This window comes from Juglans regia, chromosome 6 (assembly GCF_001411555.2).
Source record: "Juglans regia cultivar Chandler chromosome 6, Walnut 2.0, whole genome shotgun sequence".
Taxonomy (NCBI): domain Eukaryota; kingdom Viridiplantae; phylum Streptophyta; class Magnoliopsida; order Fagales; family Juglandaceae; genus Juglans; species Juglans regia.
In genome coordinates, this window is record NC_049906.1 from 13,480,996 (window position 1) to 13,494,348 (window position 13,353).

General features: G+C 33.3%; 1 protein-coding gene across 1 annotated transcript; it reads right to left on the reverse strand.

Annotated features, from left to right (window-relative positions):
* Nucleotides 1-4,585: 4,585 nt before the first annotated feature.
* Nucleotides 4,586-10,873, reverse strand: LOC108983457 (sugar transporter ERD6-like 6). Its single transcript, XM_018955091.2, has 18 exons — nucleotides 10,229-10,873; nucleotides 9,893-9,955; nucleotides 9,730-9,819; nucleotides 9,563-9,622; nucleotides 9,391-9,456; nucleotides 9,237-9,302; nucleotides 9,041-9,116; nucleotides 8,125-8,189; nucleotides 7,944-8,036; nucleotides 7,701-7,781; nucleotides 7,524-7,608; nucleotides 7,000-7,046; nucleotides 6,519-6,581; nucleotides 6,370-6,429; nucleotides 6,204-6,269; nucleotides 6,062-6,121; nucleotides 5,559-5,673; nucleotides 4,586-4,949 (listed from the first exon to the last, which is right to left on the reverse strand). The coding sequence occupies exons 1-18, from the start codon at nucleotides 10,418-10,420 to the stop codon at nucleotides 4,837-4,839; spliced, it is 1,461 nt and encodes a 486-aa protein (XP_018810636.1). The 5' UTR covers nucleotides 10,421-10,873; the 3' UTR covers nucleotides 4,586-4,836.
* Between the last annotated feature and the right edge of the window lie 2,480 nt (nucleotides 10,874-13,353).

Here is a 13,353-nt window from a genome sequence, read left to right on the forward strand (position 1 = left end):
AATATCATATATTGTAATTTAGAAATCATAACGATAGATGATAAAGAAGGACACATTCCATGTATAAACCAAAAAAGTTGGAAAAGAAACAATAAATTTAAGTGGAGTAGTATGATCGTTTGGGCTTCGTGGCTAAGCTCACATAGCCCTAATTTTTTGTCATTGCGTGCTAATCTCAGTTTGTTGTGCCTTTTGGAAAAGTACAGCATAGTACAAAGTACCATGGCAATGTTGTCATTCAAATAGTCTATACCATAACAATGTTGCATTCAAACCTACAAGGTTTGGTTTACCACAATTATTTTCCAGTTTCAACTTTGCCCTCCCCATCATTGTCTCTCTCTCTCTACAACTTGTTTATTTGAGATACATGAGGACATATTACATTTGTTAGTCTCATGGACTCTACTATTTCTACTAGAAGGCAATGTTCTATCGAGAGAGATGATGGGTTGGCATCTTTGGCAAACATGGCAATTGACTTCTTTGGATTCTCGCAACATAGACAACCTTTGTTGTCTAGGTCGCTTTGTTACAATGCTCTTTGTAATGGTAACACGAGGAGTAGTTTCATAAACGTTTTAGTTTTGTCTCCGAGATCTAGGAGGTTCTATGATGCCAGACTTGAAATGCACCAGCCCTTGGAAGCCTGTTTTCTCTATAAGAAACCACTTGGGATATCGGACCGAAATGTCCATTTCGGTCGGAATGGACCGAAATACACCTAAAGGCCCAGTATTCTATCCGGGACGGAATACCTACCTATGTCGTAGTGGTAACTGTTTCGGCACAGAAAATTTCAGTCATTTCCACCGAAATGAAACGGATTTTGAAACCTTGATATCAAACTATAAAGATATTTATATGGATAAAAGTAATACAGAGGCATGTGGTATATTCATCTCAGTGAATATCTAATAAAAGAAAATTTTGAAATAATCAAATTTGCTCATGTGTTTTTATTAAAAAATCAGATTCTGGATTTGCTGTTGTGCGATATATATGCAAATGATTTAACTCTTATTACGAGTCCAAAAGAACTCATGAAAACCACAACTTATTTATAAAATGAGTTTGAAGTGAAAAACTTTGAAAAAATAAAATTTTGTCTTGGTCCGCAAATTGACCACTTTTCAAAAGGGAATTATTGTCCATCAGCAACATGTACAGAAAAAGTGTTCAAGCACTTTTACATAGACAAAGCTCATCTTCTAAGTACTTCAATAGTTGTCCGATCACTTGATGTGAAAAATGACCCATTTTGTCCTCAAGAAGATGGTGAAGAAATTCTTTATCTTAAAGTACCATATTTTAGTGCAATTGATGCTTTGATTCATCTTAAAAATTCCACACAATCAGATATTGCATTTTCAATTAACTTACTAGCAATATACAGTTCTTCACCAACTCGAATGCATTGGAATGAGATCAAACATATTTTATGCTAGCTTCGTGGAACAGTTGACATTAGATTATTTTATCCATAATAGTTAAATTCTCAATTAATTGGTCTTGCAGACTAGGGTTACCTTTGTGATATGCATGAAGGAAGATTACAAACAGATACATATTAATTTATGGTGGTACAACTATTTTATGAAGATCTGTCAAGTGAACAGTAGTTGTTACTTCTTCCAACCACTAATATTATTGCAATTCATGAAGCAAGCCATAAATACATTTGGTTAAGATCAATACTCAATACATTTGGAAAAATTGTGATTTATCCACAATAATAATAAAATAAAATAAAAAGTCTAGCAACATTATATAAAGATAATGTTGTTTGTATCACATAAATCAACCATATTTTGTCAAATGCTTTTATATACATGAAATACGTCAATTTATGGATCTTTCATTATAAACTATTGAAACACTATATACTTACGAAGGGTTAAAAATAATCATATGGATTGTACATTTTTTTTCAGTAATTATCCACAATCAAAGATAGCCCGATAATATTATATGAAAATAATGTTCCTTGTATCTTACAAATCAAGGGAGATTATATCAAAGATGATATAACCAATTATATTTCTTTAAATGCTTTTATACACATGAGCTCTAAAAGAGCGGTGATATTGATATTAAAAAATTATAAACAAGTGATAATTTGATAGATTTATTTACTAAAGCATTATCAATTGCAATAGTTACATCGAAATACTTCAACTCAACGATCTTTCATTATAAACTATTCAAGCTCTATATACTTATGAAAGAGAGAAAATAATCATATGGATTGTACTTTTTTTTTGCTTCGCTAAGTTTTTTCCCACTAAGTTTTTCTTTATAGGCTTTAACAAGGCAATCCTAAAACAATCCAAGATACACAAGAATATTATAGTTTTTTTCCTTCGCCATTGGTTTTTTCACATCACGTATTTCCTTGAAAATATTTTAACGAGACATGCTCTTTGTATATAGCCATCCAAGAGAGATTGTTATAAATGCATACATAAACTTGGTGGATAATTATTTATATTCCAACTATCAGAATTCTAGCTCATTCATCAACTATTAAAATTCCTAAATTCATAATATAGCTTATTAATTCATGTATCATCCTATCATATTTTTTATCCTCATATGTTTATAAAAGGGTGTCTTGTAGATCATTTACACAACATAAATAAATTTGAAGTAAAGAGCTCCTAAAAAGCTAGTTTTATATTAGAATCTTTCAATTATCTCATTACTTCTCTTTAATTTTACAATTGTAGAATTAATTTTTTTGTCTCATAAACTAGTACCAATAAACAAAATGTCCAACTAACTTTTTTCGTCAAATGAAAGCAATCTTTGTCTTGTTGAGCGAAGAGACTCAATATTTTTTATGCCTACTTACCAGTCAAAAGCCTGATGGCATCAAATTTTAATGCAGATTCGATACTGCAAATCAAAGGGGGGCTACCAGACAGTCCATGCATGGGTAAAGCAGCCCTGATTACTCACACGTGGTTCTTTATATAGGGGTTGATAAATATCTCTTCTTTAATGACCTAAGCAACATATGAATGCATGCCATCTGTTTGTCAAATTGTTCAAAAGAGTAAACTTAGCTCATTAGTTCCCCTCCCCCGCTCTTCCATAAAAGGACAAGGCCATGTGATTGATACGTTTACATAAAAATCCCCTTAAACAGTCCCACATGAGTCTCTGTACTCATTCCGAAAACGAATGGCCCACCATGACCCATAAAAGGCTCCCATCTCATGCCGTCGCTATCGGACCCTCCCCCGATCTAAATGGGTGACCACCGTCAACCCGAAGCAGATCAGCGGTGGCCATAGGCACTTCCTCTGATCAAAAGCAGGACCATGCCCCGCCCCGCCCCACCTCCGCATCCGCCCCGCGCACTACCAATTTTAGTATTTTAAAAAAAAAATTAAACTAATTTTAGATTATTATCAGTCTTTGTTTTAATTATAAACATTTTAGTTCTTAAATTTATATGTTTTGTCACTTGCGACATGTCTGCTAAGCACTTTTAACAATCAATTAAATTAATAGGATGTTATCTAATAATCGATTCGATTAAGATTGATATCACGTTGAATTAAAAGTTCAAAAATTAAATCAATCTGTCTAAATGGTAAAACCATAGAGACTGTTTTAGTATTTAGTCCTTAAAATTAAATAACATAAAATTGAAAATTGAAAAATATCTAAAAATTGAATTAAATCAATAGTCTAATTTTAAACATAATTTTAAATAAATACATAATTTAATTAGGTATGCTTTTTTTTTTTTTTTACAAGTTTATATATAATATAACAACACAAACAAGGAGCAGGTGATGTGGCTTTATAGCACTAAAATTTTTATTTCATAACAATATATTAAATTAATTAATGGCATGACTTCTAATGGTTACTTGAATGTCAACAAGAAAGATACAGAATAGGAGACTGAATGGAAACAAGAGGCAATAATTAATAAACGGAAAAGAAAATGGAGTGTAGCTTCAATTAATTGGATTATAGAGATAGATGGAGACATTTGACAATATGAATTATGAAGTGACGAAGAAAAACAAAGACTTTTTTGCATCATATCTCGTGTAATTATTTGTGAGTGTCATCTGATAAAATAAATATAAATTATTAAATTTATCTCTTTTCATTGACTTAACCTTTTGAAATAAATGTTGATTTCATTCTCCGCACGTGTGGGCCAAACTCCTTCTTAATAAGTGGGTCCAACAAATAGAATATTTAATTAAATAGAGTAAAGTATAGAATCAAGATTTGAATTCAAGACCTTTGATCTGATACCATATGAAATAATCACTTATCTCAAAAGCTTCAATTGATGGAAAGAAGTATGTTTAATCATTTGAATAATTCTTCTCATCAGCCACTATTTACTGCACACACCCCACCCTGTGTGTCTTACTTTCTAGATGCATATAATCATTTGAATTCATATAAACTTGACCTACTTCTCTTAGATGCATAAGATGTGTCTTACTTTCTAGCAATCTATTCGTGTATGCACTTTGTCTCAATACAAGTGAATGCTATTTTGCTTGTAAAACTTGTCTTCTGAATGAATTAAACAATTAAATGAGGCCACTGTTGAACACAGATACAGCGGAAATTATGGAGGCAGGTTGCATGCTAGCAGCAATACAAGCCAAGGAACAGTTCTTGCTGAAAAAGCTGTGTTTATGCAGCAGCAACAACGATAATAGTAATAATGGAAGGATATACATTATACAAGTTTGCATTTCACAGAATCTGTGGGGGGGCATTGCAAAATCAGAATGGCAGTGATTTGCTTCTTCTAACAAAGAGGGAAGAGAGAACAAAAACAAAAGAAAAATCTTATCTGAAGGACGATTGAATTTCTTCCAGAGTTCTCCCTTTGGTTTCAGGGACCCAAACGACAACAAATGCCACAGTGAAAGCACACAAGAACATGTAAATGGTGAAGGTTGCTGTTGATAACAGAGACGGCCTAAATCAGTTAAAACACAATAAAAAGTAACAGTAAAAAAAGAAACATGTTAAAAGTGAATGGATAACAATTCCATCTGTGGGTTAATGTTGGTGATTGATCTACATTTTTATTATGCAGTGAAATGCACTGTTAACCTGCTTATTTTCTTTTTCTTTTTCTTTTTCCCAAATGATGTGGAACCTCACCAAGCTGCCAGGTCCTTCGGACCAACCACTGTAAATTAAACCCTTCATACCATGGCAAAGCCAGGATTATACTTCAGTGGGTGCAGACTCTAATTATAATAATTAAAAATAAATTGATAACGACACTCTTTCGCTCAAAATTGATACGACAATCTAATTAAAAAATTGTTAAAATGTTTTTAAAAATCATATAACTAACAACTTTTTAGAAGTTCAGTATGTGGAATTGCACCCTCTGAACAAAACGTGCTCCGCTACTGCTTGGTACACAATCCCACCCATTAAACCTGAGTATCAGATAATCTAGGGCAACTCCTAATAGCCCGTTTAGTTGGATGGAGGGGGGAGAAGGTTTTTTGTTTGTTGTTATGTTTTTCCTTAGGTAGGAGAGAGAGGCAAACCTGCACCACTCCATTCTAAGAGCATGTTTGCAGTCAACGTAACCACCCAGGCCATGAACCAGTTGCCAAGTGTTGCTACACTACCAGCAAGGCCCTTAATATTGACTGGAAGGATCTGCATTAACAAATTATAAAATAAATTAGCCATAACATTAACTGTAGCAAGTTACATGGGCCCATATTTTCTTTTGACAAGAAGAGATCACATGGTCTCAAATGAACAAGTCTAAGGCCCCTTTTGGTTGCAAGACTTAGCTGAGATCAACTTAGTTCAATCTAATTTTACGCTAAGTCTAATATCTAAACACCAAACTCTCAAATTAATAAACTTATCTTAACATCCAATCACATCTAAACTCATTTTAGATAGGCCCCACATAACTCACTCCACCTACTCAACTCACTACTATTCATAAAGAGTTCAGCTCAGCTCAACATCCAAACGCAACCTAAGTTGCTTCCATTAACTGTAGGAAAATGTACTGTAATGTAAATGGTGATACCTCTGACATTATAAGCCACGGAATGGCTCCAACTCCCAGAGAGAAGGTAACTACCATTGCCTGAAAGAAATAATTGGTTAGACTGATGAAAGAAATGATGGCATTAAGATTCATCATATAACAACATGAAGTAAAGACATACCACAACTCCAACCACTGACGTGATGCTCATTACATTGTATAAAGTAGAATCAGACGACACGAAATCCTGAGATCATTACACATATGGAAACAATTTTCTTCAAACTTTTCACATGCATGCGATTCCTAAAAAAATTCCAATTCTACAAAATCCACTGTATTATTACCCTCACAAAGAATGACACTGCAACAATTAGGAGGCTAATGGTCATTCCAGAGGAAGAAACCTGCAACAAAACATTAAAAAAAGTATACTTTCCTCCTCTATGTAGATGATTAACAATGAATAAACAATGAGAGAAATGCTCAAACTCACAATAAGAAGAAGCCGACGGCCTGATTTGTCCACCAACCATGTAGTCACTCCAGTGGCAATGACCTGGATGGCATACGGATTGTATGTGCACATGGTTTGAGAACATTAGAGATCAGGAGAATAACTTTATAGAATAGGAAAAATACACTTTCCACCCACTAACTAATACAGTTTTTACTTATCAGAAAAACTAATAGACAGTTTACAATGTGCACTCTAAACTTCAAAAAATTGAAAAATTACACCCCATAACAATCGCCAACTTCCAAATAGCACCCTCATCCAATTTTGAGTGTTAAGACGGATGAAAAATAGGTTAACTGTGGCACAATCTTGATGGCCAAAATTTAACAAGGGTACAATGTGTCATTTTTGGTAATTTATGGTGCTTATTGCAAGACAGGTTAGTTAGAGAGTGGAAACTGCATTTTCCCCCGATAGAATTTATATGCATATACTTGACTTTAACTATAATCTGTACCTGAACGGCACCAAGTCCAAACGTAGCCACATTGCTTGATGTAACCCCTGCAGAAAATTATGGAAACCAATAAGATAGTAGAGCATTAAGCTGATACAAGAGTTCTACTAAATTGGAGAAGTAACCTTTATTTAGTTTAAACCAACGTTAATGGCGAATACAAGAACATTGATAAATTCTGGGCTGTTTCAGGATGTATTATATTATGGAAATCATACATGGATCCTAGAAAGCCGATTACTTATTGCGGAAAGGATTTGATATGGAAAAAAGCTGCTTGATGCAATTAGCAGTTCATTTAGGTACTGTGTAGAGATACTGAAGATGCAAGGCCCCCAATTAACATTTTCACCAGCAAACTGATCCGACAATTTTTTGGTATAGAGAGAGAGAGAGAGAGAGAGAGAGGTCCTACCGGTCAGGTTAAAACAAGAAAAATACAGTGATTTACGACTAACTTGATTCGAGGGCACCACTCCTATGAAATGCTTCAATGCAAGATGCGGAAATGAGTGCATGCTTACCAGCAGATTGAAAGATGGTACTGGAATAGAACAGGACACCATTGATTCCACTAAGCTGTTGCAGAAGAAGTAATCCAATTCCAATCTGCACGATATCAATTGGCCAAAAAACAACTAGGTTGAAGCCACAACAATGACCAATGGAAAACCAAATCTGTGCGGAAAAGCAATTAGTACCATCAGAGGAAGCCAATATCTTCTTTGTTTGAGTTCTGCAAACCGGATAGTGGACCTTCTACTCGTTGATGCTACAGATCTCTGCAAATTTCATATTTGGCTATTGTTTAAATAGGGGATTCCCAGAGACATGGATTATTACCTATATAGTTCAAGAGTTCCATCTGGAAGGGATAGATCACTTTGAATATTAAAGAATAAAGTTAAACCATTAAACAAGTATAACTTGTAGACTAGTATTACCTTGATGTCATTTACTTCACTGGAAATATCAGTATCAAAGCCACGGAGAACTTGCAAAGAAGTTTCAAATTCTTCTGTCATACCCATTTTTGCCTGGATTAAGAAAAGAAAGCACACATCAAGAAACTATAATAATACATCCATTTATGACTAGAACCGATTTTAAAAATAAAAAAATTACCAGCCATCTAGGGGATTCTGGGATGAAAAAAAGACCAGGTATTAATATTGTACATGGCAGTATACCTGCAACAGAGAGTCACAATGTTCTATCATTCCCAAGATTCTTTTTAACATATGACACCTTTCATTCAATTACATCTGATTCACATTTTTCGTACTCCTATATATGAGTGAAATTAACTTCTAACATATAAATTGATCTGAATTGATCAAACAAAGAAGTGCAAGAAGTCGTTCAAAGATTGTACAAGCACTTGCAGAACAACCAAAAAACAGCACCCTGAAGTCTCCAGTATTTGTGGGGAAAGGCCTCAACTTTTAGAAGTTTTGTGTTTTTGTCTATTGATTTGAGTTCTCTATGTTTTAATATAGTCTTCCAATTCAGGACTTTGGCCCAGAAGCTTTTTTGGAAAAAGATAAAAGTGGTAAAGTTATTCAAATAATAAGACTAGCTACTAAGAATACAACTAGATTATCACACTACATGAAAATAAAAACTATAAAAGAGTACACGATCAATAACTGAAACAGGTATAGAACAACTAGACATTGAATGTTGCTAAGTTAGAAATACGTTCAAATTTTAATTCCAAACTGACCATTGGAACGAATTCCACTTTTTCATTGAGAGAAAAGTAATGATATGACTTGAACACTTCATAACCAAAAGTATGATAAAAGTGAAAAAAATAAATAAACTTTTTAATAAAGACATGATCTTCCTGAATGTTGCAGGCTGAAAACTTTGAGAGTCATTGAGGAAAGCAAGTTCCATACCTACTAAGCTTCTAATTAAAACAAAATCATCAAATTTTAACACTTGCAAACAAGTGTGGATTCATTTATATGAGGAGAAATATGAAGAGAATGAGAGGAAAACTGTGACCACCAGAGTGAATTTTTCAGATGATTACCCAAAACTGCTAGTATTCTCCATTGGACGAAAAGTCCCAGCAGATAAGCCAGCATTATTCCAATGGTGACTGAGAGCTACAGACACAAAATGAAAGGGTTAAAAAGAAATTAAAACCTGAAGTGGCCAGTGATTGAAGTCTCATGTTGTATGATTGACACCACCATGGTAAGAGTAAACCAGCAAACACAGCTAACCTGGTTCACTGAACCCAGAGCCCCCCTCAAGTTTTGAGGTGCTATCTCAGCTATGTATACGGGGACCTAAGATAATCAACGAAGTCAATTACCTTATGAATTCATCTTTCACAAAATACCATACTAGAAGAACAAAGATGAAGCCGAACATTACCGTATAAGATATTATTCCTACACCAAATCCTTCCAGCAGCCTTCCCATGTAGAGAAATGAAGCATCCTGCACAAAGCAGTTGTGAACTTTTCATAGAAAACGACATGCATTACCCAACACTTTCCATATGCCTATAGTCAAAACCAAGACTAGACAATCATTATTAACTTACTCTCGCAAATGATATGGCAAGCCACCCGATAATATTAGGAATAGCGGCAATCATTAGAGACTGCAATTTATCACAATCATGAAATACTCGTCATTAAAACCAAAACAAGCAAATAATTAACGCAATGTATAATACGCTAAATGAAACAATGAAGGAACCAGTCCCACCCCTTTTCGCCCAATATACTCTGCAATCTGACCGCTTGCTATTGCCCCAACCATTGCTCCCACATTGGACAGAGAGCCGAATATAGAAAACTGGACCAAGAACACGATTAGAAACTTATGAAAACAAAAACCCAAACGACGTGAAGGCAGTAGAGATTCACACCTCCGAAACCGTAAGTCCAAGATCCTCAGTGATTGCTGATTGCGTAGGGGATGAATACCCAGACTGCACAATAAGTAGAACATAAATTCTCTGTTTGGTTTCCAAAAAAGCTAGGGAATAAGCGAAAGAAACCAATGACGCTTGGGTACATTACTTCGTTTGGTTTCCTAATATTAACATCTGACTCCAGCAATCACAGAAAGCTTAACTGAGCTTATTTTGTTGCTCGAGGAAGGAAAAAATAGAAAAACAGTAGGTTCTGAAAATAGCAAACAAGAACGAGAATGGCAGAGGAAGATCGACTTTAAAAAAAAAAAAAAAAAAAAAATTACTTACAGTGAAACCGAACTGGATTGGGCCCAAAGCGACGATCAAAACACAGGCGACGACAGAGATGGAGCTGTCACGAATGACCTGGGATGAGCCCAACATACTGGACTGCCTCGACCCCATACGGTACCAGCTACCAGTGTGCAGGAACGGCTTCCTAAGATCCTTCCCATCGTCGCTCTCATCCCTGAAACTCATTTTTCTCTCTCAGAAACACAGAACCACGCACCCCCCACACCTATATATCACAATCGCTCTGCAAATCGGAGCCTAGTGTGTATTATCAGTTTGATAAAATGTCCGAGAGAGAAATGATCGCTGCAAAGAGAGAAACTTCAAAAATAAAAATGGATACAACTGGTGATGTAAGAATTTAGGCTCTAGCCTAGCTGTTAGATGAGTTTATTTCGGGAAGAGATTCGATTAGGTTTGGAAGAAGTAATCAGGAACAAGGATGATTAGGTTCCATCTGGGATTGAGCTTGGATCGGACAAACGAGTGTGCAATGAGAGAGTTTAAAAATAGAAGCAGGGGTGCAGGGCGAGACAGAGAGACAGAGAGGGATACTGATCTGTTGTGCAGTCCAATTATCTATCTGTTAACTGTCCGAGTGCTCGGCTGTCATGCCACGACCACAACCACGACCACCAAACTGTCAGTTGTAGCTTTTCAGAGACTATCGGGCTATGGGCATGGCCAATGAACCAACGTGTGTAATTAAATTAATATCATTATATAATATTAAGTTTATAAATATATTTAATTTTATAAAATTTATTAAATTTATTTTATAATAAAAATAATTTTATAATCTGACGTATCTTATTAAATTATAACAATTTATAAGTTTATTTTTATATAATTATTTAATTAAATTAATATCATTATATAATATTAAGTTTATAAATATATTTAATTTTATAAAATTTATAAAATTTATTTTATAATAAAAATAATTTTATAATCGGACGTATCTTATTAAATTATATCAATTTATAAGTTTATTTTTATATAATTATTTTATACTTAAAATATTTTATATCAAATCAATGCCACATCATACTATGTTAAATACACTTGTCAAATTATGCATCCTTCTCTCTCTCTTCAAAATGCCATCAAACTTGCTTTTCTCTATGGTTTTTCATCAGGCCTTGAGGGAGTCTTTGCTGTAAAAGATGTTGATTATCTATAAATTGTAACGTGTGAGCCAGAAACCAGTCATATAAGCTATAATTACATTCTGCAGATTTGTTTCAAATTAAAGGCCAGCACTTAACTTAATGGAGAGATAAGAACTACTACAGTAATAAAGAGATCTCAAAAAATAAATATACAAATTAATATATATTAATTTTATATAATACGTTAGATTTACTTTATAATAAAAATAATTTTATAATCTAACGTTAAGCTATATCAATTTATAAAGATTTACTTTTAAGGAGTCATTCTTATTTTGAATCAAAATTATTGACGAAACGCACCATCAAGAATGCTAGATTAGTTGAAGAGGTTTCATTCAAGTCTTCATCGACGACGCAATATTAAGTAAAAACTTATCAATGTTGTACCATTTGGTCCGACTGGTCTGATTTGGACAGTGAAATGAAATTAAAATATTATTTTTATTTTAAAATTTAAAAAATTCATATTGTATTTTTATGTTTTGTTTAAAATTTTAAAAAATTATAATAATTAAATAAAATAAGATGAGTTAAAATGATTTTTAAAATAAACAATGCCTTAACAAAATTATGGTTCAAGTTTGTCTCGAGGACATACTTGCGGCTCCTCGCTGTCTATGCTTTGAATGGCTTTACAGTGGATAGAGTATAATGCTTAACACCCTCTAATCTCCCTTTTCAACTAAATATATATATGTGAAATAAAATTTTTAGGAAATTTGAATCGTTGTCGCTACCTTACTTTATATAGCATGATTTAGGTCCATTTAGATCTAGAAACAGTTTCATCTCATTTCATTATTACAATTTTCTTAAATTTTTAAATAAAATATAATAAACAATTTAATATTTTCAAATTTTAAAACAATAATAATATTAAAAAATAATATTCTAACAATATTTTATTTAACTTTTAATTTTTATCTAAAATCATCTTATCTCATCTCACTATTCAAATAAGATCTTAGGGAAAGTTTAAATATAACAAATTGCTAAATAAATAAATAAATAGAAAGAAAATGTTAGTATGATTCTCAAATGTGTCCATCAAATGAGTACACTCATATATTTTAATTTTTTTTCTTAATTGTTGAAGAATTGACTATTAATAAATTTATATTTATTTTAATAATTAAATATGTATAAAAAATACTTAAAAAAAAAAAAACATTTACACTAGAATACATATTTAGAGTGCACGTTGATGTGCACTCTTGCATTGTCCTAAATAAAAACACAATATCAAAAGATGTCACTCATTCCAATGCATATATATATATATATATATATATATTGAAGAAGAAGATTAGTTGTAACGTGCTATCACAACAACAACAAAAATCAACAATCAAAGATGCCACATGAGTCAGATTCAGAACATATATTATTAATATGTAGATTTTCCAAACAATCTATTTTTTTTTTTTTTTAGTCAGGGAGGGAGTCGAACCCACGACCTATATTTTGAAAAGAGTGCTTCTACACATCTACCCAAGTCTCCACATACACCACACGAAACGTGATGTGACTTTCTTTCTTTTATTTTTTTTAGTTATACGTGCGTTTAGAAATAAAATACCCAAATCATTAATTTTCAAATTCTCCGTACGTTCTTCCTCCGAGGCAAGAAAGTTACCATATTTTTTCAATGAGAAAGGGAGGCATGAAAGGAATTTGGGTTAGCTGGTAATCTTTTCTGGATCAACATTGACTTTGCCTCAGTTGAAAGTTTTTCATCTCCATGTTCTTCTTATATGGACTATCTCAGACACAGATTTCGATTCACACAATTTCATCTCCATGGATGGCAGTATCTCCCCCAACAACCTCAAAGCAAACTGGCACACCTATCTAATCCAATGAAATCAAAGCCTTAATATACCAACAGAACAAGAATGAATATATACAATCGAAAGTATAGGTAAAAAAAATTGAAAGACTTTG

What these genes read in the sequence shown, in the direction of transcription:
- LOC108983457 (XM_018955091.2), bottom strand. Translation starts at nt 10,420, where the DNA reads ATGAGTTTCAGGGATGAGAGCGACGATGGGAAGGATCTTAGGAAGCCG. An exon ending in CAGAATCCCCTAGATGGCTG is followed by an intron (nt 8,037 to 8,124) that starts GTAATTTTTTTA and finishes TTCTTAATCCAG; the next exon opens with GCAAAAATGGGTATGACAGA. An exon ending in GTGAAGTAAATGACATCAAG is followed by an intron (nt 7,782 to 7,943) that starts GTAATACTAGTC and finishes TGAAATTTGCAG; the next exon opens with AGATCTGTAGCATCAACGAG.